The following is a 25369-nucleotide window of genomic DNA, read 5'->3' as shown; positions in this document are numbered from 1 at the left end:
ATATATATATATAATACACCTACTAAAACTTATAGTTACAGTAGAAAATGTTGACTCCCATTTGTGATTTCTTGGCGTTTACCTTTGTCACTAAGCAACGCCACAAGGCGTCCTTCTTTTTTTTTTGCAAAGGCTTCTGGGAAACTGAGGCCTGTGGGCCATAACGACCGCCCTTTTTCGAGCAACGAGAGTAGAACAGAGCCGTGGGAAATATAATCGCAAAGCTACTTTTTAAAACTGTGTACAACTACTTGAGGTATGTCAAGCGATGCTTTTCAACGCATTCTTCGACCCACAATAGTTAAAATCAGGATATCTGTCTGGTAAAAGTGTATTTTAATGCGCGGATTGATGACGTAATGTTGATTGTCAAACGCGAAATGGCGAGTGTGCTAGGAGGCCCGTTAGCAGCCGAAATCAGGATTTTTACTACACTTTTTCCACTTAAAAAGTGTATTAACAATCCATGGAGACCGTTATTGCATTTTATCAACGCTGGGTAAGTTCAGCAGTAGTTGTATGCGGTGGATGTGTGTATATAAATGTAGATTTTATTCATCTCTGTGGAGCAGGGTACGAAATTAAGCTAGCAAAGAGGTTTAGCTAGTTAAATAAGCTCCATGTGTGAACAGCAAGGAAAGCAATTTCTTTCTAGAACTCAAGTTTTTTTCCGAAATTAAACTTGGCAGGGTGGTAGATGTTTTAGTAGACATACTACTAACAAATAGCATGTCATTAGTCGGATGCAAACAACAAAATTATTCTATAACAGACATACACTTGCTAAACAGAACATTACAAAACATGTAATGCCAGGCTCAAAATGCACTTTAAACATTCTACGGCATATTTCGTGTAATATCCAAAGTTTAGCTTTTAGACCAATGCACTTTTTTATGGTAATAAGCCTGAACTAACTATTATAACCATTGTGTCCTTTCTATGGAAATAATTCACAGTGCTTTTTATGTAATGTGCATGAGATATACATGTCAGTTTTAGGACAAAGTCAGTACTTCACATTAAGGAGAGAGCAGACATAGATAGGCACTGGTATCACTTAATGGGCAAATATTAGATGATTCAAGTTATTAATTACACATTTTAATAAGGTACATTTAAGCTGTTTTGTTTTGCTGTCCTTTGATGACAGAGGAGTGGCTTCATCTAGGAGAGATGATTAGTTCATATTTCAACTCTAATCTTATTAGACAATTATCATTACTGGTAGCCAGTCCTAGTGTGTGTTCCCTATGGAGTTAGTATACTCATATTTTAACTGTGAGATTGCCACTACCAAATTTCCCGAAACACCTCTCGCTTTTAGCGTCTTCTTTCCTAAATCTAATTTTAGCAGTACTGTTTGTCTGTACGAGATGTAAAGTAACTCTGTAATAGCTTCTTGACATGCACATTCAGAACTGCCTGTCCATGTGCTTCCGTTTTTGCAGGGCAGGGTCGGGTGAAAGATGGCGGCGGGGGCAGAGCTGGAGGTGAATGGAGGCAGCGAGTACCCGGGGCTCTACAAAGTCATGATGGACAAACTAAATGAACAGCGACAACTGGATCAGTTTACAGATATCACTCTCATAGTGGATGGTATGTACAGTTATAGATTTATATGTTTTCTTCCTGGAAATTATTTGTATGGTAAAACACTATTAGGCTGCAAAGTTAATTTGCATATCGGTTGCTTGTTGCAGGACACCACTTCAGAGCTCATAAAGCTGTGTTGGCAGCGTGCAGTCAGTTTTTCCACAAGTTCTTTCAGGATTTCACCCAGGAGCCTCTGGTGGAGATTGAAGGTATTCAGTGTTTCTGTTAAATCCCAGTTAAAGAATGAGCAGCCATGCCTTCACATAGAAGCAATGTCAACTTTGAAAGTGAAACCTTTGTGGGTGGATGTTGTTACGGTTTCAAGTTTTGCTCTAGTAGATAAATGATGTCATAGCATTTTGTAAATTAGGTAAAAAAATAAAATAAAATAAACAAAAGCATGTTAACTATGAAAACAATAGCTAGTATTTTTGCTCCTGTTAAAAAACTTTTAGGTGGACAAAAATGTATCTTTTTTTCATAAGATAGAAAAATGCAGTTAGATGTTTTGTATTCCATGTGTTTTGTATTATATACTCACTGGTCCTCTGACTTTTTATAGGAGTTAGCAACACAGCTTTTCGCCAGCTGATGGAGTTCACGTACACAGCCACACTAGCGATATCTGGGGAGGAAGAGGCGCTCGATGTGTGGAAAGCTGCCGAATACCTTCAAATGCAGGAAGCCATCAAAGCACTCAAGAAGTAAGACATAAGCAGAATAACCAGTCGTCTTGTACTGATAAACTCTCATGCTTGAGTGATGATCATTAAATAACAGTGTGATTTTTTTCTCTTTTTTTTTCTTTTTAAAGAATAAATTCCTCAATGACAACAAAGAGCATTGCTAAGAAGAGGACGATTGCAGAGACGTCTAATGTGATCACAGAAACCTTACCGACGGTGGAGGGAGAGCAGGTTGGTGTTTATCTGCAGTTCTGGTTAGAGGTGTGCATACATTCATCAGTGTGTGCACAAGTTCAAATTTATTGGTGATGTTGTTAAACATGATTGTAATGTAGTTAGTTCATCCTCTTTGTGCAAAACAACTAGACCAGTAACAGGTAAACGATGCTACCCTGCTTTAGAGTTGGTTTTAAATTTTTCCCCTTTGATTTGGTGATTAACTTAGGCTGCAAATCAACCAACCAGTTTAAATGAACTCCGACATTTTTGAAAAAGAGCGGGCCGGTATCTAGCCAAAAATATAAAAAAAACTTATTGTTGACGACAAAAAGCATTTAGTCAAGTGGCAGCTTGCTAAAGAACATTTAATCAAATATTAATGGGCATTCTGTTTATGAATATTTGATTCTTTACATAAAATTGTTATGCAGTTAAAAGTAAATCTATAGTTTTTTCAACTTTTTACAATGAGCTTTGGTTTGCAAAAATCACCAGAGTTGTTTCTTGTGTCATGAGTTCACATTGAAAATACAAATACATTAATAAAAGCCATAAGTGCATGACATTTAAGCTGATTATCACCTTATTTAAAGGTATGAATTAAATGCTTTCCTGTCCTCTAGGTGGAGATTGAAGTGGTGGAGACCGGCCTGGAGGAGGTGCTGGATGGAAAGACTGTTCAAGCTGCATCAGATGACTCTGCTTTGGCTCTTCTAGCTGACATAACTAGCAAATACCAGCAGGGGGAGCCAACAATTCATGTGATCAAGAAGGATGAAGAGGTATATATTTTGTATATTATTAATTTCTTAAATATGTTTATACTTGGGAAAAGCATTCTCTACAAAAATCAGTGTTTACTTTCCAGGAGGTCCTGTATCAGGAGGAAACCGTGACAGCCTCCAAAGTACTAGAGAACGTTGAAGTCGTAGAAGTCCAGATCTCCCAAGGAGACATCTTCCGCTGCAGCAAGTGCGACCGTAGTTTTAAGCTGTACTACCATCTCAAGCAGCACCTGAAGACTCACCTGGGCTCTATGGAGAAGCCTCATGTGTGTAACCACTGTGGGAAAGCTTACACACGGGAGGGAGCCCTGAAGCAGCACATCAGCACGTTTCATTTTGACGCCGAGGAACTGTCTCGAGGGCAGAAAATTCAAAAGAAAGTGCACATCTGTGAATACTGTAAGAAGCACTTTGACCACTTTGGCCACTTTAAGGAGCATTTACGGAAGCACACTGGTGAGGTTTGAAATATGAAACCAAAACAGCTCAATTTAAGTTACTAATTTTGCCTGGACCCTATTCATAATTTCTTATTTATACAGCCATTCTATAATTATATATGTGCAGCATTAGCATTTTTGCACTTTTATATTTTCAGGTGAAAAGCCTTATGAGTGTCCAGATTGTCATGAGCGATTTGCAAGGAACAGCACATTGAAGTGCCATATGGCTGCCTGTCAGAACGGAGCCGGAGCCAAGAAAGGACGAAAGAAGCTCTACGAATGCCAGGTACAGCTTGCCAAAGTTTTCTTTTTTTTCTTTGTTAAAACAACGTTTTAATATTTATCTATGTAGAAAGAAATGATGCTCATACATCTCCCACAGAAACCTCTGAATCTGTAAACCTTTGATCTGCTGTTGCAGATCTTCAGCTGGTTCAAATCTTTCTTTATTATTATTTATAGATCTTAAAATTCTTTTTTTCTAGCTTTGGCAGAAATCAGAAATGTTTATTTTTTTTTCAATAAAATGTTTTAATGGTAAAGAACAAAAAGAACAGTGATTTTTCTCTAAAACGGCTGAAAGCTACACAGCCGTCTGTCTCAACACGCAACGTCTAGAGACACAGTAAAACCCTTCATGTTTAGGATCTGAGATATCTGCAATTAAACACAACTGAAAACTTTTCAAAGACACTTCAATAAGTTTTTATTGTTTTTATTTTCAATTAGATTCATTCAGAAAAATAAACAATAAAGGTACAATTCAGTTTTGTTGTTCCCTTTCAATTCTTTGAAAGCTTCAAACTAATGAATTTATGAGTATCAGAGACATCATCACAGGGCAGTCAGTGTTACACAGGAATAACAGGACTTCAAAAATTTAAATACACAAGCATTGCAGTTGTGAGTTTAGCTTCCTGGTTTCTCCTGAAGTTTTGAAGTTTCATAAAAATGGAGGCCAGAAGAAACAGTCAACATGCTCCTGTAGAATATAGATTTTTGTTTTAGAACTTTTTAATTGCTTTGTGTCCTTAGACTTCATTATTAACACTAATACTGAAAATATCTATTTTCCTTCTGTACAACTTCAGTAACCATGGGACATTATCGAACACAAGATTTGCAAGTTCAGTACTCATTAATTTGCCAGTGCACTAATTGTTTTAGCATTGCCAATGGGCATTTGTGAATATAGTTAAATCTGCTGTGTATGCAAATATTCACAAACGTAAAAAAAAAACAACATCTTAATCTTTTTTTGCACCAGTATTATTTTGTAATTAAGTAAGGCTACAAGTGTTGACTAACCTTAATGTATTTAGATTTCAATTACAGGTAAACAAGTTGAATACTGTTCTTTATACTTTGCTTCTGCAGCAGAAATGCATAACATCCCAGTATTAATTGGCTCAAATCTTTAATTTATCATTAACTCTTCAAACCGTTTTTTTCCACATCAGGTCTGCAGTAGCGTCTTTATAAGTTGGGACCAGTTCAAGGAGCATCTTATGTGCCACACAGGGGACAAGCCGAACCATTGCACCTTGTGTGACCTATGGTTCACCGACGCCAAAGAACTTAAAACGCATCTCAAGGATGTACATTCTATCGAGGATAAGTCTATGGAGCAGGTGGTCCTCACCGACTCAGCCGCGACTGCCGCTCTCACCATAGCGACACAAAGCATAGGAGGCACTGAAACCGTCCTGCTGGACGATGGCATTCACGTCGAACATGTTACGGTGGAGCCTATGGACGTAATGCAAATGGAGGAGACTACAACAGTTGTAGTGGAAGATGGAGGAGTGGGGGGGATATGTGAGGAGGACCTGGAGAGACTAAAGCAGGCTGGCTTGCAGATCCAAGTGGTCCATGTGAACACAGCTGCAGTTGATGAGCACCAGGTGGTCAACACTGAGGTGGAAGTAGAGATTGAGGATGAAATTGTGAACCTAGAGGAAGCTGAACAAGCAGTAGCTGTATGAGAATAAAACAAGGATTGTCTTAATGTACCTTAAAAAAAAGGTATTTCCATATCAAGTAGAAGAAAGTTTTCTACTGCAGACACCTTATTTTTTTAACAGAATCCTGCATGTGGGATATACCACATATCTGTATAATCACCTGTCACATTGAACGTCCTTGTCTGAACTTCTCTAAATCTTTTGAGAGATTTGCAATATCAAGATTTCTTACAAATATTGTATTTATTTTAAATGTGTTTTCCACCTCATAACTTGAGTCTTCAGGACTCCAGCAATCCATTTTTCTCTACTTATTTTTTTCTCAATAAATTGCTGATGTCAAATCAGATCACTTGCGGTGTGCTTTGGGAAACTTGAGATGTTGGTAAAAATTTGTAAATTAGAAATTTGACTTTCAGCCAGTGTTTTTTTTTTTTTTTTTTTTCCTTTTTTTTAATGCCTCCATAGTGAAAAAAAATCTCATATGATATTTTTGTACTTTAAGACTTGGACTTAAGTCTTACTATTTACTTTAACACACTGCAAAGTATTCTGTTTTTAAGCAGAGGGTGAAATTCAAGGATTTCAGCTTGAAATAATTCACAAAAAAGGATGATTAAAACTGAATAAGCTTTAGGAACAGTCACAATTAAAGTCTGTAGAAGAATAGCCACTCGCTTTGAATTTTTATTTTTTTTACTAATTATCCCCACTGTGTTTGGCAGCACCTCTGTCTCGCATATTCTGATCAATCTAGCTTCCATTTATTGAATCTGGAATCTCATTTTTCTGCTCATGATTTGTGTCTCCCAACAATAGCTGTGGGTCAAAACATGGACAAAGACATCAATAGCTTTTCCTTTTTGACTGTTTTTACTTCACTGCAACAGACTGGACCATCTCATTAACCAATGATATATTGGTTAATGAATATATATTAATATATATCAATGTCATTAACAACAACTCCTTTTACCAGGTTAAAACTGAGCTGAATACTGTAAAGTAAACAACAACAACAAAAAAAACACTTTAAGTGGTTGGGGTACTAATAAAAGAGTGACTGGAGATATAAAACCCCTCAGGTATAGCCAACAGAATCAAATTTGCTTAAAGAGTTTTGGTGAAAAGAAAAGAAATTTGTCTCTAAAAATTTTATAAATGTCATATACACATGCAGGGTTGCCAACAAATTTAACAAGGGTTTTAAGACACTTCCAGCTCTTGTGCCAGTCAAATTTAAAGTAATAACTCTCTAAGCTCCTAGTCCCTTGACCCCACGCTGAACCTCTGATGTGGTCCCCTTACAGTCATCATGGGAATCACGCTGCCTGACACATGCAGCTTCAATTACCTGCCGAGTCCCGCCACCTGCTATTTGTGTAAGACAGCTCTCCTGCTCTTAGAATAAAATTGGTTCTAATTCTTCCTTCTCATTGGACACGGTGTAGCGCTGACGCCGTCGCTGATTGGTCCATCCGCCCGTCCTTTAAGTGGATTTCCTTGACAACAGACAGATCTGGGCAGCAGTTGCTGCAGAAAGCCTGAGCGGCCAATGTCACCGGGCAGTGGGGATAGGATGGATTTGGCACCAAGGTTGGTAAACATGGCTGTCACGGATTCACGAAGATATTGTACACATTCAAGTAAGATCAATTTCCATGTGTAGGCTCAGCTATATATATATTTTGTACTATAGGGTTATGATAGAAAGCGTTATGGCTCACAGAAAACGGCCTACTGTGGGTTTTCTTTTGGCTAACTGTTGACTATGATTGAACAGAGATGGGTGTATTATTTAATAGACACACTTCAAGACGTATTTATTCGAAAGATGCCTTCCTTGGGAATATTATTGTCACTGAAAAATATACGCGTTTAATGTAAACACATGAACCATTCATGGTGAGAAGTGCCGCTTTATTGTTTTCTCTGATGAGAGAGCTTATATCGTTTAGCTTGGGTTCACAAAAAAATACACCTTGAGGTACCTTAACTTGCTGTCACTGAAAGACTGAAGCGCAATATAACTCAGAATGACTAAACTGGTGCAAAGGCACCTGTTGCAAAGCGTTTTGTATGCTGTGTTCGCCTGTGACAATTTTTAGATTTAAACAAATGAGGTAAAATTTGCATGTCAGAAGAATTTATTCAATTACGCGTCAATGGAGATGGAGCTGCTTGGTGCGCCAAAGATAAATCTTTCGAGGAACAAAACAAGGAGAAAATGTTGTATTTTCTTCAGAAGTAAATAGCCGGGAGATGTGACGAATTAAGAAGGAAATTTCAGTCATTCATCTACATTGTAAGCTGTTGAATAATTTTCCATGTTGTTAAAACAAAAATGACCCCTTTTGTGCTTCTTTTTATGTCCACCTGCAGGAAATCTTTTCCTAATTTTATTCTTTTGATGATCAATTAATCAGAGTACATAAAACATTTTGCTTCATGTGATTTTTCTTTGATGCAAACCTCTTTGATGTGTTGATTGGGAATGACATGCAAAACTCAGACAGCTCTTTAAAGCTGGAAGAAATTAATTTGATTTTGATGTCAACCAGCAGATGCAAGCTTGGCAGTGGCTGCTCTGCAGCATAATTTTGTGTTTGTGCTTCCTGTTTATAGTGTCATGGTAACTTCATTAAGGCCTCAGAGACATACAAGTCCCTCGACGTGCTCATTCATCTTGCTTGTGTACTTGTTTTGTATAACCAAACATTATTGGTATTAGGGCCAGAGTCAGAGATTCAAAGTTCCCCACATTGTGCAAATCTGTCAGTCAAGGTTCACTTCTTGATTAAGTTTCAAAATATATGCTTTCTAATTTTTACAGGCCAGTCTGAAACAACAACAACAACAACAAAATCACATCTTTTACAAACTGGTGATAGCAACACAATAGCTACAGACATTTGGTGTAAACAGTATTATTATGGAAATGAGCCATTTTCAGTGTTGGTAATATGTTTAAAAAATAATTCAAAGGAAGTAGAGAGATCTGAGAAGCCATAGGTGAGTTGACCACATTTATGCAGGTCTCTTAAGAAATAACAGAAAGGGTTTAAATTATGACAATCTAAAATACCTTGCAAGTTGTCTTAGACTTATAGGCAGTAGAATGTTTTCAACTAATCATTTGAAATGCCATCTATTTTGAATCCGTCCCTGAAGGCAATTTTGTTTTGCTTTTGTTTAGCAGTTCCTTTAGGTTACTGCTGATCCATGTTTTGTTTTTGGGGAAGCATTTCACTGGGCTGGTGGGAATGCCGTTCTCCACACAGAGGTTTATAGTCAGTTGTGCCCCTAAGGTCATTTCCATGTGACTAGTAGAGTTGATCTCAGTCTGTAGCTTCAAAATATCCTACAGAGCTTCCCGTGAACATATTTTCACAGTCCTTTTGATTATAAGTGGTCTCTGAACATGGGATGTTATACACAGAGCAAAGAAAAACAAGATCTGATTTGCCAAAAGGAGCTCTTACTTTGGAGATTTTTGTGTCCCCGACATTTGCATAAACCAAATCCCAACGTTTTGTTTTCTTTTGTGGAACAGCTAAATTGCTGAAATGTTGCAAGTGTGGTATCTCTATTATTAGATTGTACTTTTAACAGTAGTTGATAACTGTGTAATTAGCAAATCCCACATTTTTGAATTTGGAATTGAAACCTGGTTTAATGTCATTCTCTGATATAGGTTTCATCTTCAGAGTTAAGCAGATCACAGCCGATGGAGCAGTCCGCCGTTGTTCCTGGTTAACTGTTGGGATTTCTCAACATTGCCTCCGCTCCACTTCTGTTTTTGAAAGGTTTCTAATTCAGCTAAAATCAATGTGACTGAACAGCTTAACAATTTGGCTGTTGGTTATTATATTAGCTCTACATTACAGTTAAACTGTTTGTATAAGTTGGGAAGAATTGGTGCCAATAGTTGCAGAGGTGCCACTAAAGGCAGCCAAATGTCATCTGTGGTACTTAAAGAACAGTTTCAGGGCCATGGCTTTAAAGTACTGATGCTGATGTGTCTTTGCCTCAAACTGCTTTTGTTTGCCTGTAAAGGGAGGGGGGGTGGATTTAGAGATCATATTCTTCTTCTTTCGTTTCTTTAGAATGAATAAAATTTTTGCCAAGACATTATAGGGAGGCAATGCCCCTCTGTTCCCAGGGTATTTAATGTATTATTTATAGTTACCCTATTTCACTATTGAGATTTCTATTATTTTCAAGTGTGCATCTTAACTAACACACTGGAGAAAACTTTGTGTGAAGAGTCATTTCTGCACGAACTGGTGCAGATGTATGATGAAAGTCTTATTTTGGGTAAAAATAGAAATTGGGATGCAAACACAACCAGATAAATGTTCTTAAAATTACTGAAAGCAAAGGATTGTATTTTTATAGAAAGAGCTCTCCTACTGATGTTGATCACTAGCTTAAAAGGCTAGTGATAAACCACTCCTCTCTGCCTCCTCTCTGTACTGTTAAACACACGACATGAGTTTTGTCTGTGACGGGAAGCACACCAGGTGGATAGCGCAACAATTAATCCACAACTGCCGTGGATGAGCTGCTTAAGTTCTCCTTTGCTGGAAGCCATAAAGAGGCTGCTGATAGCAGCAGATCAGTCAGCAGGAGAGTGAGCAGCACAGCCTGATGTTTGCCTTAAGTGATTCTTGCAGCATTAATTGTGCAGTGAGGAAGGAAGGCCTCATACTTGGCAAAGCAGGTTGTGTTTAATGATGACGGACTGTTTGCAGACTCGTGCACTAGTTTCTGACATCATATTCATGTACAGCATTTTTAGGAAATTATATTTACAAATGGCAGTGATGAACAGATTGAAGATTCTGCAGAACCATTATCAGACGCGCTTCCTAATCTTTGGAGCAATTCATAGTTTTATGCTATATTATTAAAATTCAGTTACAGGGTTTTAAAATACATGTCGTTAGTCTTTTACGTTACTGTATTTAAGTAATGAAGTAAAATGGGTTTTTTTTTCCACTCTTAAATTGTTCTTTTAAGGTGCTTTGGAGGTCAATTCTTAGATATGCATGTTGCAGTGGTGGGAAGGTGTCTGAAGCCTGTAAGACTTAATGCTTAATAAAAGAGAACAATCTTCAGTTGTGCCTTCAGAATCTGTGTATGGTTTGTTCATTGGTTCTTTCGTGTCAAAATAAAATTGCAAAAACGAAACAAGCATGTGGTTTTATTGTTTTTCCGTTTTTAAAACCTAAATCTAAAAAAATGCAAAATCGAATTAATAAAAAATCAACAGCTTTGCCATCTAAATAAAAATAAAATACGGTTGTTGTTTTAATATGTAGCGATACCTGAAATGAAGTAAGTCGGAATCATTTACAGTGGATGAAGAAGGCATAAAAAAAACCATTCCTGAATAATAGGCAATGGCTGCACTTGAACTGTTTTCTGCATTGATTATCGAACTTTTTGAGAGAGGAAAAACACACTCTGAAATCAGTAATGCTTTGCGTCGTCATGGAGCTCCTCATTACTCGGAAATGAGTGTCAGAAGGTTTTGTATGGAACACAACTTGCTGAAGGTGTACATTACCGCTACCTACTGGCAACTGAAAAAGTTATGTGCTGGGAGTTCAGGTCTTCATTTCCGGTTCCGCCATAATGTCCCGTTGAATTAACAACAAAATAAAAACTTGTCTTTGGTTTAACCATTGCAGTTAAAAAACAAAACGTATCCCTTTTTTACTTTTACAATTGCCGTTTTTTTTTCTAATTTTGTTTTAAAAACTAAAAAACACATGCATGTTTTGTTTTTGCAATTTTATTTTGAAACGAAAAAGACCAAAGAACGAACCATACACGGATTCTTCAGGATAGTTAAACCTGTCATGAGAGAAACATTGTTTGCTATTGTAACTAGATCTGTTTCTGTCATACAAAGTTTTAAGACTTGTGATGAATTTGTTTGGCAGTTTTTATGAAACTTATTATTGTAGAGAATGACAAACGGATGAATTTTAAATGCCATTGTGTTCATCAAAAGATTGCACACATGTATACGTTTTTGTCACATTAGAGGTACACACTTCTAATGTTGTTGAGTACTGTTTTGATTTTATTTGAAAGACCAATTCATAATAGTGCTCCGTGGTGAAAATGATGCATGGTTTTGATTTCTTTAGTGCACAGATTGTCTGTATATAGATCTCTTTGCTCTGTTTCAGCACTGTTCAGTTACACATCTGGAAATGGTTGGAGAGTGGCACAACCGTAAACCAACCAGGACATGGTAATTCATGTAAAGTTATTGAAATATTATGTTATTGTATTGGTATATTTAAAACTGCCATGAAATTATATTGAGCAATTGATTAATCGAAACTAATTTTAGCTCGCCCTATATTGGTTTTGTACGTTAATAACATACGTTTGATTTAGGTAACTGATAGGTGCAGTGTCTTGTCTGAGCAAACTTTGCATATTATTTAATACAAAATATGTGTCTTACATAAGCCTAGTTCATTTACATCTCTAATGTGTTTTTTTTTTTTTTCTGTTTCTCCTCTGGGGCATCGTTAGAGCTTTGTTTTCTGAACAGCATACAATTATCACCTTCTTCCACGCTTATTCAACCACACCACCACACTGATGCACAGACGCAAATAAAGAAGCTGACAGTGAGCACTCTGCAATTGAAATGATTTTGCTTAGTCACACCGGTAGTTTTGAAGGCTTTCTTCCTATTACCAAATCTTGATTTGCTTAACCCAGCTGCCATGGCAACCTGAATCTATCAGTGAGCTTCTAATTATGAATTACAATACGCATTATCGTACATTCGAGTGAAGAAATGTACGATAAGAGATGCGTACTGGCCTTCTCGTGCAAGTGGTGCAAAAAAGTGTTAGGTAGTGTTCGCGATTTATTAATGTTAATTTATTATTAATTTATTTGTTAAACAAAACCACCAATGGTAATGTTGCTGCTACATTATCAAGATGAGACAATTGTGGGGGAAAAAGTCATATGCAGTTCATAAAATATGTACTAACCTATAAATAATGCTGTAAAGTACATGTTTCAAATTTGAAACCTCCTAAAGAAACCAAGCAGCTGAGTAGGCTTAAAAACCAATTCAAATCTGTGCAATCTGTTTGTCTTTGTTCTTTTCACAGGTTGTCCTGGCTGTCACTCTGTGGCTGCACCCTGACACAATCACCTGTTCATCCTCACTCTTTCAACCTCTCGCGTCCTTCTCCTCTTCCCTCCTCCTCACCTCATGGCCTATTAATACTCAGACACAAAAGGCTCCATTAACGCCCCCGCTCCGAGACAGCAGTGAGCATGAATCTGATAATACGTGCCTTGGTGAACCTTCGGACACGGCTAGAAGCGAGGGAAAGTGGAAGATTGACAGAGGAAATCCCCCAAAAGCAACAGCATAACAGCTTCAAGCATCCAGTGACAATCTGATCATGTTGTTCTTTTGTGGCTAGCTTCGGCTGCAGCGTATTTGGGACATTTTGGATAAAACATGGGCTCTTAGATGCAAAAATGTGTTGAGCTGATATAGAGAAAGAAACTGTGAATATTTCTTCTTTAATAGAAGTGCCTATACAACACTGATGCAGTGACAAAACTGAAAGGATTTATCTTGAAAATGAATCACACAATAGAAGGTAAGTTTATTTTTTTCTGTTTGTTGCATAGTTGAAGTTAGTAAAAGTATATTTTGATCAGATAATAGCCATGTAATGGGTACCTGCTTATATTTTCCTTCTTTTATGTCTCACTACATTCAAATGTTGTTTTTTGAATCTAGGAAGATTTGTATTATTTTACAGCAAAATAATGAATATAATAAGTTAAAACCATGTATTATTATTATTATTATTATTATTATTATTATTATTATTATCAATATTATTATTATTATTATTATTATTATTATTATTATTCAATCAATCAATCAATCTTTATTTCAGACACAAAAGAGGTCCATAGTAAAAAAAAAACAAAAGAAAAAAAGAAAACAAAAAGAAACATGACATAGTCACTGAGCCACAAATAAATGATGATGCCAATGTTTCCACACATTATTATTATTATTATTATTATTATTATTATTAGTATTATTATTATTATTATTATTATGCACTTATGCATAATGTAGATTCATTACTCAGTGATTTATTTATAATGTTTATATATGACATGATTATGGCTTACAACCCAAAATTTAATTTTTCAGAAAAAAAAAAAGTTACAGAATATCAGTAAAATAAATTCTGACCCAGAGGTGCAGTGCAGCATATGGACTTACTTCTTGAACAGGGTCCTATTTGATGAATTGCTACATTAGTGCAGCTTGGCATGAAGGTGATCAGTCTGTGACTCTTCAGTGTTGGTTATGGCGTCTATCATTGTCCTCATGACAGTACTCAATGGATTATACATGCAGTTTTTGTCAGAACAGTGTGCTGGTCAATTAGGTATAACCTCTTATTGGTACTTTTGGCAGTGTGGTTAGATGCCAAATCACACAAGAAAATTAAATCAATGTTTCCATAAAGCTTGTCAGCACGGGTAGCATGAAGTGCCCTATGATTTCCGGCTGCTTTTTACTTTGGACTTGCCAAAGCACAATCGATCGACCAACACTAGAAGACATGAATCCCCAAATGATTACAGAATGTTGTGGAAACTTTACACTGTACCTTATTCAGATTGGATTATGTTCCTCTCCGCTCTTCCCCTGAACCCTGATCTTGATTTCCAAATGAAACACAAAATTTACTTTTATCTGACAAAATGGACTTTGGATTTTTCTTTTCATTTTTTTTTCTTTTTCCTTTAGTAAGTATGAATAAGTAAAACAATTCACTCTGGTTTAGGAGTGACTTAACAGAAGGAATGTGACAGTTGCATCCCATATCCTGAGGTGGGTATTGGAAGCGCCGACTCCAGTCACAATCCAAACCTTGTTCACCTGCAAACACTTTTTCTACCACAATTTTCCCTTCTATTTAACTTTCAATTAATATACTTCGATTATTCTCTCTGGCAATAGTCAGCTTAAGGAGCCATGTGTTTTTACCTTCCTTTTGGGGGATTCCAATAACATCTGTCTAGTTTTTAATCTTTCCTGTGATTGTTTTGCCCCGAACATAACATTTCTGTCTTATGATTTTTGCTAGTCTTTTATTTTTTTATTCTTTCACTCTGTGTGCATTGAATCTGCATGGTTTTCACTTTATTCACTGAAATGTTAGAATTACTTTTTAATTTTATTTTAATCCATTAAAATGTGCCTGTATAATGATGATAGTCAGATGTCTTCAATTCAACTTAAAGGATATTTTCAGGTGCTCAAAGTTTAGGAAAGTAAGAAATGAAAAAGGAAGTAAAGTAGAAAATGACTTCTTCCGTTCTGCATCCTGTTCTGCATTACTCCTAGCTATGGCCTAAGCCCACTCCTCCCTGAGCGTCCCTCGCAGGATGACTGCTGTCTACCCGTCTGAGAGCAGCCCAGATGGAGCTGAAGCTGGGGCTGGGACAGCAGGCACCACTGGGAACAGCTCGGTCTCAGGAGCAGGTTCCAGGGAGTCTAACGGAGACTCTGTTGGAGGGTCCACTGTAGGGACAGCTGTGGTTTCTGGCGGACAAAGGTACAGCCGCTGGAACAGGCAGGATAGCTCTGACATCAACACAGATGATGAGGGAGCCACTGTTCGTCGCCTAACTCCTCTGGAAAGGCTGAACCTGGATATGTGTCAGGATGAAAGGTAAGATTTCAGAGAAAAAGTCTTATTTTTTACAGCCTGACATTTCTTTGGACTTGAGCTACCTTTTCCATTTTTGATTGACTTGCCTTAGACTGCAGTCCTTTCTTGTATGAGTTTGTTAAATTATGGGAAAAAAAAACACATTTCGTGTTGCATAATCTCGTCACAGGGTGGTCCGTGAGCTGACAGTGGGCAGAAGAATTGCCTTCTACAAGATCCGTGGCGAAATAGGGTGTGGAAATTTCTCCCATGTCAAACTAGGAATTCATGCTCTTACAAAAGGTAATTAGTGCAAATAATGTCATGTCCATACGACAACACCTAAGACAGATACAAACAAAGCCCCATGTATCGAAAACTTTAAAGTAAGCCTTCTGTTCTGTCAGGAGTGAGTCGTTGTGATCAATGGGCAAGAGGTTTTTGTTTCATAGTTTATAAAGCAGCTCTTTTCCCGGTGAGGAGGCTGATTCATCCACAAACACAGTGACTATCTGCTGCCCTTGACCTAAGGGATTGATTAGAGATCTCCAGTTTCCTTAGCGACAGCTAAAATTGCTGCATGCCTCATCAAATGCTACAGATGGGGCCACGAATGAGTGTGTAGTTCTGTCAGACTGTGGGTGCTCTAGTATATTTTGCGACTTCATGCCTCTTTGTTCTATTAGTGTATTTTTGCATTTAAACTCTATTTCTGATTCTAAAACAATATGAGCTGGATTGCATTTTGAATGCTTCTATTGACAGCTATATTGCGTCTGAAACTGAGCCTAATACCAGTCTTAATAATTCATGCTGGAGCACAAAGAGATATCTCAGCACCATTTTGCTGCTCGAGAACTTTTCTGTATTCGGTTACTTGAGAGTTGTTTTAAGGATCTCTATTAATGATTTAAAGGCACATAGCCAACAGCTGGGGTATTTAAATGAAATATATGTAAAGTTTTTAGATCTTTAATCTTACTTTTTAGGATTGTAAATGTATTATGCGTACACCTCAAGTTGCTGCTGTTTCAAAAATAAGTTCCCATGATGTATAAAACTAAATTTCATTTTAAGATGAAATGGGAATGTATAAAATAAAATAAAAAATTAAAGGGCAGCTAAAGCTCTTAATATGAGTAGATTGCCAGTGTATGTTGTTTTTTTTAATATCATGCATGTACCTTTATATATGTTGTTAATTAAAATTTAAATTAAAAAAAAATACAGGATTTCTTTCTGTTACGTGATTGAGCTCTGGTTGATTATTAATTCTCTCTTTGGCATAACCAGACAAAGTGGCCATTAAGATCTTAGACAAAACTAAGTTGGATCAGAAGACTCAGAGGTTGCTTTCAAGAGAGATCTCCAGCATGGAAAAACTACACCACCCTAATATCATACGCCTATATGAGGTTTGTCTTTAGATTCCTTTTCCTTTTTAAAACCAGCCTTCTTCATTCTGATCATTATGCCTCTGTCTGTGTCCTTTTTAGGTGGTGGAGACGTTGTCACGGCTACACTTGGTGATGGAGTATGCAGGTGGAGGGGAGCTCTACACTAAGATTACTACTGAAGGAAAACTTTCTGACACTGACAGCAAGATTGTCTTTGCTCAGATCCTCTCGGCTGTTAAACACATGGTGAGTACTTACACACGTATGTTAATGGAATATATTTGAGTAGAATTACAATAAATTGTACTGTGAATACATTTTGTAACTTAGAGTCCCAATAGCCGTGCAACCGAAATATGAGATAAAATAACATTTAAGCATAAAATAAACTTTCCTTTCCCACTTGAATTTATTTTCAAATAGATTCAAGTTTGCTAAAATTGGTCATAACCCTTGCAGATTTTCTTTCTTTTTTTTCTTTTTTTTTTTCAAAAATGGTGCACCTTTTTTCCATATTATGCTTTGGGAGGGAGATTCCTGTGACAAACATTTTGGTTGGATAGAAATATCTAAATATCCCAGAGATATGAATACATTTAAGTTTTCTGATCTCAGTCATTTTTTTTTCACACCCTGGAATGTCGTTGATATCGTCTGGCATCGCCTTTTTTTAATCTCTACTCAGAGATCAAATCTACATGTCAGTTTTTTTTAATGAAATTTATAAACTGATTTCAGAATAGAAGATCTTTTGTAGATCCAGTTTAATCTAACTTGAGTTGGCGTCACATGGCATTATTAGTTTCTTACCTTGTTTAGGTAGATGGTACGTTTATGACTGTGATTTCTATTCTTCTCCCATAGCATGAAAATAACATCATCCATCGTGACCTAAAGGCAGAAAATGTCTTCTACACCAGCAGCTCTTGTGTCAAAGTCGGGGACTTTGGATTTAGCACACTGAGCCGCCGCGATGAGACGCTCAACACTTTCTGCGGCTCTCCACCTTATGCGGCTCCAGAACTCTTCCGGGATGAGCATTATGTAGGAGCTTACGTAGATATTTGGGCTTTGGGGGTCATGCTGTTTTTTATGGTGACCGGCACCATGCCATTCAGGGCAGACACTGTGGCCAAACTGAAGAGATGCATCATGGAGGGAGCCTACGTGCTTCCCCCATGGGTCCCCGAGGCATGCCAGAGGCTCATCAGGGGGATTCTCCAGCCAGTCCCATCGGACCGCTATACAGTGGAGCAAATGATGGGCTGTGAGTGGCTGCTCCCTGTGGAATTCCCATGTGCCATGGAGCCTTGTAAGCTAGATCCATCTCACCTTGCTGAGAACAAACCAGCTGAACTGCTGGAGGAAGAGCTGGAGGTAAAGGCTGCATTAGAGACTCTAGGAATCACTTCAGAGCACATATTCAACAACCAGGGAAAAGACTGCAGAAGCTCCATCACTGGGGTCTATCGGATCTTGCTACACCGGGCTCAGAAGAAGCGGGTGGTTGAGAGAACGCCTGCCGTTACACAGAAAGTCGGGCCAACTACATCAAATAAAAAGGGGCGACTAAAAGTGTATCGCAGTTTGCGGCACACATCTAAACTGTGTGTAGTTCTGTGACAAAAAAAGTTAAGCTTTACTATGGAAATTCAATGATTATGCAGCCTGGGGTTAAATTGCACAGACTGCATTAGCAAAGCTTTTCAGTCCAGTAGTATATGTCAAAGTAATCGTACTAAGACCTCATCGAGCTGCTGAAACTTGATATTTCTTACTTAGTATGTTTTCTTTTTCTTCTGAATCTAGTCTCTGTGAGAAGGCTGCAGAAAGTTTATTAAGTTTTTTTATATTGTTTTTGTTTTGAAATGAATTTTTTATCAGATTTAACAAGGTATGGAATGTAAATAATTAAAAGTCAATATAATGGTTAGAGTACTAATAATTTCATTTGGGTCATATAGACAATACACTGTTAGTTATCAGCTCTGTGCTCATTATTGGAATTATTGCCAGGTTGAAAGGCACCAATTTAACACCCTAAAAAAGGCTCGATATCATCCATCCATCCATCCATCCATTTTCTGAACACCCTTGTCCCTCAGTGGGGTCGGGAGGGTTGCTGGTGCCTATCTCCAGCTAACGTTCCGGGCGAGAGGCGGGGTACACCCTGGACAGGTCGCCAGTCTGTCGCAGGGCAGGCTCGATATCAGTAATATGAAAACAAAAACATCCATTCAGTGCAGTAAACGTGGTATATTTGATGTTTAAGTGCAATTTTCTGAAATGCCTTATTTGTCATTGTTTTGAAATCAAATTGGTTTCAGTAATGATACAGGTGAAAGGATCACATGTGATGTATCTCTATGAGATGTTCCAAATATTTACCTCATTAACCTCAATTTGTTGACTAACTTTTTGACTAAAAACAAGGCGAGTACCGGTACACTAAGATAAGATTTCATTACAGGTAAACCAACTAACAGAAGATTAATTAATGTGGTAAAACGTTACTTTCAGGTTCAAGGCCTGAGGCTGAACATCAGATTCGCTACATCATGCAATGCCATGTCAATGCTAATGTGCTGATTGAAATAAATGTCAAATGAAAACTTAACTGCTTCTGTTCATTGAAGAATAAACGCTAACAACAAAAAAGCTCATCTCTTTATATCTAATTGAGTTTCATGTAGAAAACTTTGATTAGCTCGCATTATCACCCCATCAGTAATTAATGTATATTTAGTTAGGTTTTTTTTAATCAACAAATAGTTTAGTTTTATAGATAACTTTGGTTTATAATTACTCTAATATGTAATGTTAGAATATATTCTACACATATACTATTGTATATGTGTAACGAAAAAATTTATTAATTTTCCGTAGCACAAGAACTTTTCATAATTTATTTATTTTTTAATGTACAGTACACAGCCTGTGTATCACATGCTAGTAGTACCTTATTGTTGTGACTATTACTAACATTACTAGAAAGAGATTTTTCACAAGAGCATTGTTATAATTCTGTGAATTGTTATTCAGTATAATATTGCTTTAAATTGAAAAGAGAAACATAATTGTAAGCTTTATTGCTAAAATGTGTATATGTTTTGCTTTATAAACTGTACAGGCAGTTTTTTATGTAACTAAATATAGTTTACCAAGAAGTATAGCTTATAGGGGAAACAAAACACAAACATCTAGTCTTTGAATTTGACTAACCTTAATGCAGTTTGAGAAGTTTTATTACTTCTTAATGATAAATGGGCTGTAAATCTATAACAATAGCAATAAAAGGTCCATTCACCTGAATTTTAAATTACTGTTTTTTTTATTAAACTGATTTATATTTTTTTTGTAATATTACACAGTAGAATATAGCTTTACCATATTAGATCCTGCAAAAATAGATAACATTTTACTACATATTTTTATTTAATAATAAATTTTCACTTTACTAAATATATCATATAATTTATTTATAGAACTACTTTTATGTGATACTTTTTATGATTTTGTTCGTGTAGTAAGGTTTTATATTCACAAAACGTCTAAATAGATCAGTTTACAAACTAGCTTATTAAGCATTTGACTACATTTCCCATGAACACCCAAAAAACCTACGTACCAAATTCGTTTCCGCCTTTGCGTGATGACGCGTTTTTTGCCTCGTTGGAAGGTGTTTTCAGGAGGAAGCTCCGGCCGGCTGTACACGGTAGCGGAAGAAAAAAGCTGAGAAACCAAAACGCATTCGTACGAGCTTGTTTGAGTTGATATCATCTTCTGCTACCAAACGGTAAGAAAATGTGCTTCTTTTGCCACCAATACTAGGATGTTTGGTAGTGTTTTTTTATGTTTTCAAAGGAGCCACGCCTTTAACATAATTCTTAAAACAGCTAAGTCAGTGTTACTCTGAAAATATTCCTTACTTTTTGCTGGAATTAATAACGCAGCTGCATTTTCGTGGTATTTTTAATAAACATTATGCTTTATCTCCTCGAAACAGCTCCCTCGTTTTCCGTTTTAATCTTAGTTTAACATAACATGACATGTATTGCAATGCTTTGGTGCGGTTTAAAACCAAAGCAAAAACACGCTTAATCAAGCCGAAAATCAGTTTTTGTTTTAACCTTTTGACCACCTTCCTTTTATTAATCCATTTGTTATGGGTGTTATTTGTTTTGACATTTGATGCTCTATCAGATCCTGCGAGAGGGGTAAGGGGGCGGGGCACATCATCGGATGAGGTCATGCTGAGATGTTTAAGATGATGCAACATTAGACGGTTTACAGACGCACTGTACCACGTTGTCAACTGCTTCAGAAGAGACAGTCCATTTACTTTTAACTAACTTAATTAAAATTGTTGCTGTTGATCTGAGAAAATAGGCTTCAACCTATGTCTGGAGGCCACACGTGGAATCAAATGCAGCATAGGCTGAGAAGATTCAGAGAAAGATCCCCTTTGTTCTGACGCATTGTTGTAATCGCGAGGCTGTTGCGATAACAAAACATCACCATACTTTATCATCTAAAGCGCATTAAATTCTTCATCTACAGATGCATACACGTTCATGCAGCACAAAAAATATAATACAAATTATTTTTGAAAAGCGTGAATGGCCACGTGGCTGCCGCTGCGCAGCAGTAGTAAAATGCTTTGATTTGTTTTGATTTGGCTGAACTTAACTACTCATTATAAAGCCCTACCATGGAAGTGGTGTACTAAAATTGAAAATTATTTTTAATAAAAACATTAAATTAGCATAAATAATATTTTTACATGCACTTTGACTCCAGGTAGTGGGACCTGGTGGATTTCTGTGATATGTACAGTGGTTTTCAGCAGTATTCATACCCCTTGAGTATTTTAATGTTTTTTTTTTTCCCTATTAGCACCACAAACTCTGATGGAAGTTGTGGAGATTGTATGTGGGAAAAAAAAAACAACACAAAGAATTGCAAAACTAGGTTGAAGAACAATGAAATAAGGTTTTGAAATTATGAACATATCTCTGTTGTGTTTGTATTTATCCCTCCTCACCCCACATCTTATTCCAAATCCAACTGCTGGTCTGTATCAGCTTTGTACGTTGTCAGGCTGAAAGTTTTCAGTTCTTTATGCAAAATGGATTAAACTCATTTTGATTTGATGAGATTTGCTGCAGCATTTGTCAAGTCGTGCCTCAAATTCTGAATTTAATTCTTGGTAGCTCTGGATGTGTGTTAGCATTGTTGATTCCCAGTCCAGTCATGTCCACACAGCATGATGCTGCCACCTCCATATTTCATTGTGTTATCTGCCTCACGTATGTTATGTGTACGTTGGATGTAGGCCAAAAAAGTTTTGCAATGTTGCCTTTGTTGAATTAGTTGCTTCTTTGATCAATGTCTGACCTGTTAGTTCAGTTGAATGGCGATATAGTAGTATGTATGTTTTTTGTTTGTTTTAGTCCATTAAACACTTGTGCCTTTGTTTTGGATTATTACTGCATACAATCCAAGTAAAAATAAAGTGTGTGGCAATGATGTGAAACCATTCAAATGCTATAAAAACTTGATAATGCAATAAAAACTATTTGTGAGAGCAGATGTTTCTCGCAGTTGATGTTAATGTTTTCCCTCATTAATACACCAACCAGCCATCAGCCAAACTCTCATATTATTTGATCTTTTGTGACATGATAAATGATGTTCTGTCACAGATGTCAGCCACTGAGGACCTTCCAGACATGGATGGGGCAGATCTCATCGGGCTGCTGTTTCAAGACGGCAACAACGGATGCACTGAGCCCCTCTTTCAGGATGAAGATGGGCTTATTGAATCCTGGCTGTCTGAGCAAGAAGTAAGGCTTCAAGCGCCTCAACCAGCTATCCAAGGCATTACTTTTGTCTTCAATTATAACCAGTGGAATTTATTTTTGTCTGCAGATGTTGACAGGTATGGATACTGAAGATTTCCTGTCCAGCTTGTTGGACGGAGATGACAACGTGGAGGCCTTCTGTCCGTCTCATTCCCCGCTGGGGAGCGACAGTGGCATTTCTGACGACAGCAGCACGGGCGCCGGAAACAACAACACTCTGGGAAGTCCGCACGGCAGTGAAAGCGACATAGTACCCAGTCCCAGCTATTCTCACCCCAGCCCCGTGCACTCTGACCCCACCCTTACCTCAGAAGCGCTGCAAGCAGAGAGCCCTGAGGCCTTGTCGGTCCATGCGGATCACAGCTACTCTCTGCTGCAGAACGGAGTCAGAGATATGGACGTGCTGGAGAGTGTCAGGGCAGAGAAGCCAGATACAGATGTCTTCATTGATCTGGGTGGGTGTTGTGGAGGTTTGAAATAATAATGATAATAATAAAAAAAAAAACCTAACCACAAGAACTTACGTAAACATACAGATTAAACTGATTTAAAACGACTCTCTTGTAACAGACGACTTGGTGAGTGATGCCATGGAGGAGGACTTCACCACTGAGCTGCCTTGTACCTTGGCCATTGAGAATTCTGCACATGATTTGGCTCAGCTAACCAAAGTAGACCAGGTTAGTTTTACATGCTTGCAGATATTTAGCATAACAATAATGCAGTTAAAATAACTGTGATTAAAAACACTTTGTTTATTAGAAAGGCACCGATTCGTGATATTTAAGTATTTACGTTTGTTTAAATGAATACCGTTTCAGTACTTTGATTTTTCTCCGTCTAGTTCCAGTTCAAGGAGATTGTTCTCACTGAGGAGGAGAAGCGGCTTTTGGCTAAAGAAGGAGCCACCATTCCCGAGCACATGCCTCTCACTAAGGTAATTGTGAGCTTCTATCTGTGTCTAATTGTCCCCTCACAGAACATTGAATATTTCTGACCACATGTGGATTTCGTTTCATACCTCTTTCAATTCTAGATGTTTATTTTACGTACCTTCTCAGAAGTGACACCTTGTTTTTTTTTGTTGTTGTTGTTTTTGCAAGAAAACATTAAAATCTTCTTTTTGTTTTTCTCTGTGGCGCAGCAGTTTAAGGCACATTGCTGCTGTCATGTCAGCATTGCGCTGAAAGCCTCCTTTACTTTGGTTGACAGGCAGAGGAGAGGACTTTGAAGAGGATCAGGAGGAAGATCCGCAACAAGCAGTCTGCTCAGGAGAGCCGCAAGAAGAAGAAGGTGTATGTTGATGGACTGGAAAACAGGTGAGCTACAAAGATAATTTAACAGATTTGGGGGGGAAATCGGGATTATAGGTGGTATAAGTGCTATAAGGCTCAAATTGTATCTGCACAGTGTTGGTACAAACATAATGGGACTAATTACTGAATGACTTTCTTCCACAGGGTTGCTGTCTGCACTGCACACAACCTGGAACTTCAGAAGAAAGTCCAGCTGCTTCAGAAACAGAACATGTAAGAAGTCTTGGACATTCCGCCTTTGCTCCTTTTTTAACAACAAGCATCATTACTCTAAATGTGTCCTTTCTGGGTTTTTTTTATAGCTCTCTGATTGAGCAACTGAGGAAACTCCAGGCTATAGTGAAGATGTCTACTTTGAAGGCCAGCACAACCAGCACTTGTGTTATGGTAAATTTGTCTGCAAAGGCGTTGTGTTCATCTTTGTTATTACGCTTTAACATTTTGCTGGGTTTTTTGTTTTTTTTCACACTTTGTTTGTCTTTGCCTCCTTCAGGTGTTCCTGCTCTCTTTCTGTCTCATCATCTTTCCGTCCGTTAATCCATTTGGTGGAAGCACTCAACAGAAGGAGTCCTTCACACCATCATCCGGTGAGTTGCACTATGGCTCCTTTTGTTTTGACCCTGAAGCAAATGTTTTTCCTCTGTCGTATTGCCAAAATAAAGCTATTTTTCCCACTATTGTGGCTTGTTTTTGAAAAAAATATCGTTTGCTCATTATCACAGTCATTTCCCGGACCTTGCGCTCAGTGCCATCAGAAAACACAGATCCTACGTTTTACCTGGAGACTGAGGATGATCCACTTGTCTTGGTGTCAGAAGTAGTGGAGAACACCAAGGCCATCTTCTCAGGCGGTCAGAAGAACCACACCCCCGACTACGAGAGGGTGGAACAATCTGACTCCGAGACTGGCGTCAGCAGCAACTCCTCAGCAGACTTCCCAAGTCCCGCTCAGGCGGCAGAGATGACGCCGGGGTCGCCTGGCGGCGTGGGTCCTTTAAAGGAAGGGTCCGTTGATCCCGTGGTGGCGACTGCTGTGGCGTATGACGTGCCGGGATCTAAAGAGAACTGGATCGACCGAAGCCCCCCGTCTGTCATTTTACAGCAGCACCGCTCTGATGAGATGTAGGTGCATTTTTAAATCATTAGACAGAGGGAGACTTTTTTTTTTAACTGTTAAATGAGGGAAGATTAAGCTTAAAATAAGGATGAAGGTAAAAATACTACTATCTGTCCAGACAGGGTATTCCCTGTTTTTCACTGCTTTTCTCATTTATTGCAGTTTTTTTTTTTTTTTGTGCACCTTTTATCTGATTTCATTGAAGAACTGAAGAAACTTTCACAGTATAAACTACTGAA

The 25369-nt window shown here is 37.7% G+C and overlaps 3 protein-coding genes across 4 annotated transcripts; all 3 read left to right on the top strand.

Annotated features, from left to right (window-relative positions):
• Positions 1–146: 146 nt before the first annotated feature.
• Positions 147–6045, top strand: znf131 (zinc finger protein 131). Of its 2 annotated transcripts, none has more exons than XM_015024097.1 (9): positions 147–256; positions 1452–1599; positions 1704–1805; positions 2159–2300; positions 2411–2513; positions 3125–3283; positions 3370–3742; positions 3885–4015; positions 5190–6045. In XM_015024097.1, the coding sequence occupies exons 2-9, from the start codon at positions 1470–1472 to the stop codon at positions 5712–5714; spliced, it is 1665 nt and encodes a 554-aa protein (XP_014879583.1). In that variant the 5' UTR covers positions 147–256; positions 1452–1469; the 3' UTR covers positions 5715–6045. The 2 variants fall into 2 exon arrangements, with proteins under 2 accessions (XP_014879583.1, XP_014879588.1); XM_015024102.1 differs by lacking the exon at positions 147–256 and adding an exon at positions 374–499.
• A 7189-nt stretch (positions 6046–13234) lies between these two features.
• Positions 13235–18798, top strand: nim1ka (NIM1 serine/threonine protein kinase a). The gene is made up of 6 exons (XM_015024076.1): positions 13235–13351; positions 15130–15457; positions 15627–15739; positions 16730–16851; positions 16933–17079; positions 17698–18798. The coding sequence occupies exons 2-6, from the start codon at positions 15171–15173 to the stop codon at positions 18454–18456; spliced, it is 1428 nt and encodes a 475-aa protein (XP_014879562.1). The 5' UTR covers positions 13235–13351; positions 15130–15170; the 3' UTR covers positions 18457–18798.
• Positions 18799–20532: 1734 nt separating this feature from the next.
• creb3l3l (cAMP responsive element binding protein 3-like 3 like) lies at positions 20533–25231 on the top strand. The gene is made up of 10 exons (XM_015024066.1): positions 20533–20629; positions 22539–22679; positions 22765–23152; positions 23268–23377; positions 23542–23634; positions 23910–24016; positions 24158–24226; positions 24316–24400; positions 24507–24600; positions 24736–25231. Exons 2-10 carry the CDS (start codon positions 22539–22541, stop codon positions 25137–25139), a joined length of 1491 nt encoding a protein of 496 aa, XP_014879552.1. The 5' UTR covers positions 20533–20629; the 3' UTR covers positions 25140–25231.
• Positions 25232–25369: the final 138 nt, after the last annotated feature.

The sequence above is a fragment of the Poecilia latipinna genome, unplaced genomic scaffold (assembly GCF_001443285.1).
Source record: "Poecilia latipinna isolate Pla-1442-1.1 unplaced genomic scaffold, P_latipinna-1.0 Scaffold91, whole genome shotgun sequence".
Lineage (NCBI taxonomy): Eukaryota > Metazoa > Chordata > Actinopteri > Cyprinodontiformes > Poeciliidae > Poecilia > Poecilia latipinna.
The sequence above is the reverse complement of the archived record's forward strand: the minus strand, read 5'-3'. Positions and strand labels throughout refer to the sequence as shown.

Bases quoted from the DNA above. Each gene is read 5' to 3' on its own strand.
- znf131 (XM_015024097.1), top strand. From the start codon at position 1,470: ATGGCGGCGGGGGCAGAGCTGGAGGTGAATGGAGGCAGCGAGTACCCG. The intron at 2,514-3,124 runs GTTGGTGTTTAT...CCTGTCCTCTAG, and splicing joins CGACGGTGGAGGGAGAGCAG to GTGGAGATTGAAGTGGTGGA. The intron at 3,743-3,884 runs GTGAGGTTTGAA...TTATATTTTCAG, and splicing joins GCATTTACGGAAGCACACTG to GTGAAAAGCCTTATGAGTGT.
- nim1ka (XM_015024076.1), top strand. From the start codon at position 15,171: ATGACTGCTGTCTACCCGTCTGAGAGCAGCCCAGATGGAGCTGAAGCT. The intron at 15,740-16,729 runs GTAATTAGTGCA...TGGCATAACCAG, and splicing joins AATTCATGCTCTTACAAAAG to ACAAAGTGGCCATTAAGATC. The intron at 17,080-17,697 runs GTGAGTACTTAC...CTTCTCCCATAG, and splicing joins TCTCGGCTGTTAAACACATG to CATGAAAATAACATCATCCA.
- creb3l3l (XM_015024066.1), top strand. From the start codon at position 22,539: ATGTCAGCCACTGAGGACCTTCCAGACATGGATGGGGCAGATCTCATC. The intron at 22,680-22,764 runs GTAAGGCTTCAA...TTTTGTCTGCAG, and splicing joins CCTGGCTGTCTGAGCAAGAA to ATGTTGACAGGTATGGATAC. The intron at 24,227-24,315 runs GTAAGAAGTCTT...TTTTTTTTATAG, and splicing joins CTGCTTCAGAAACAGAACAT to CTCTCTGATTGAGCAACTGA.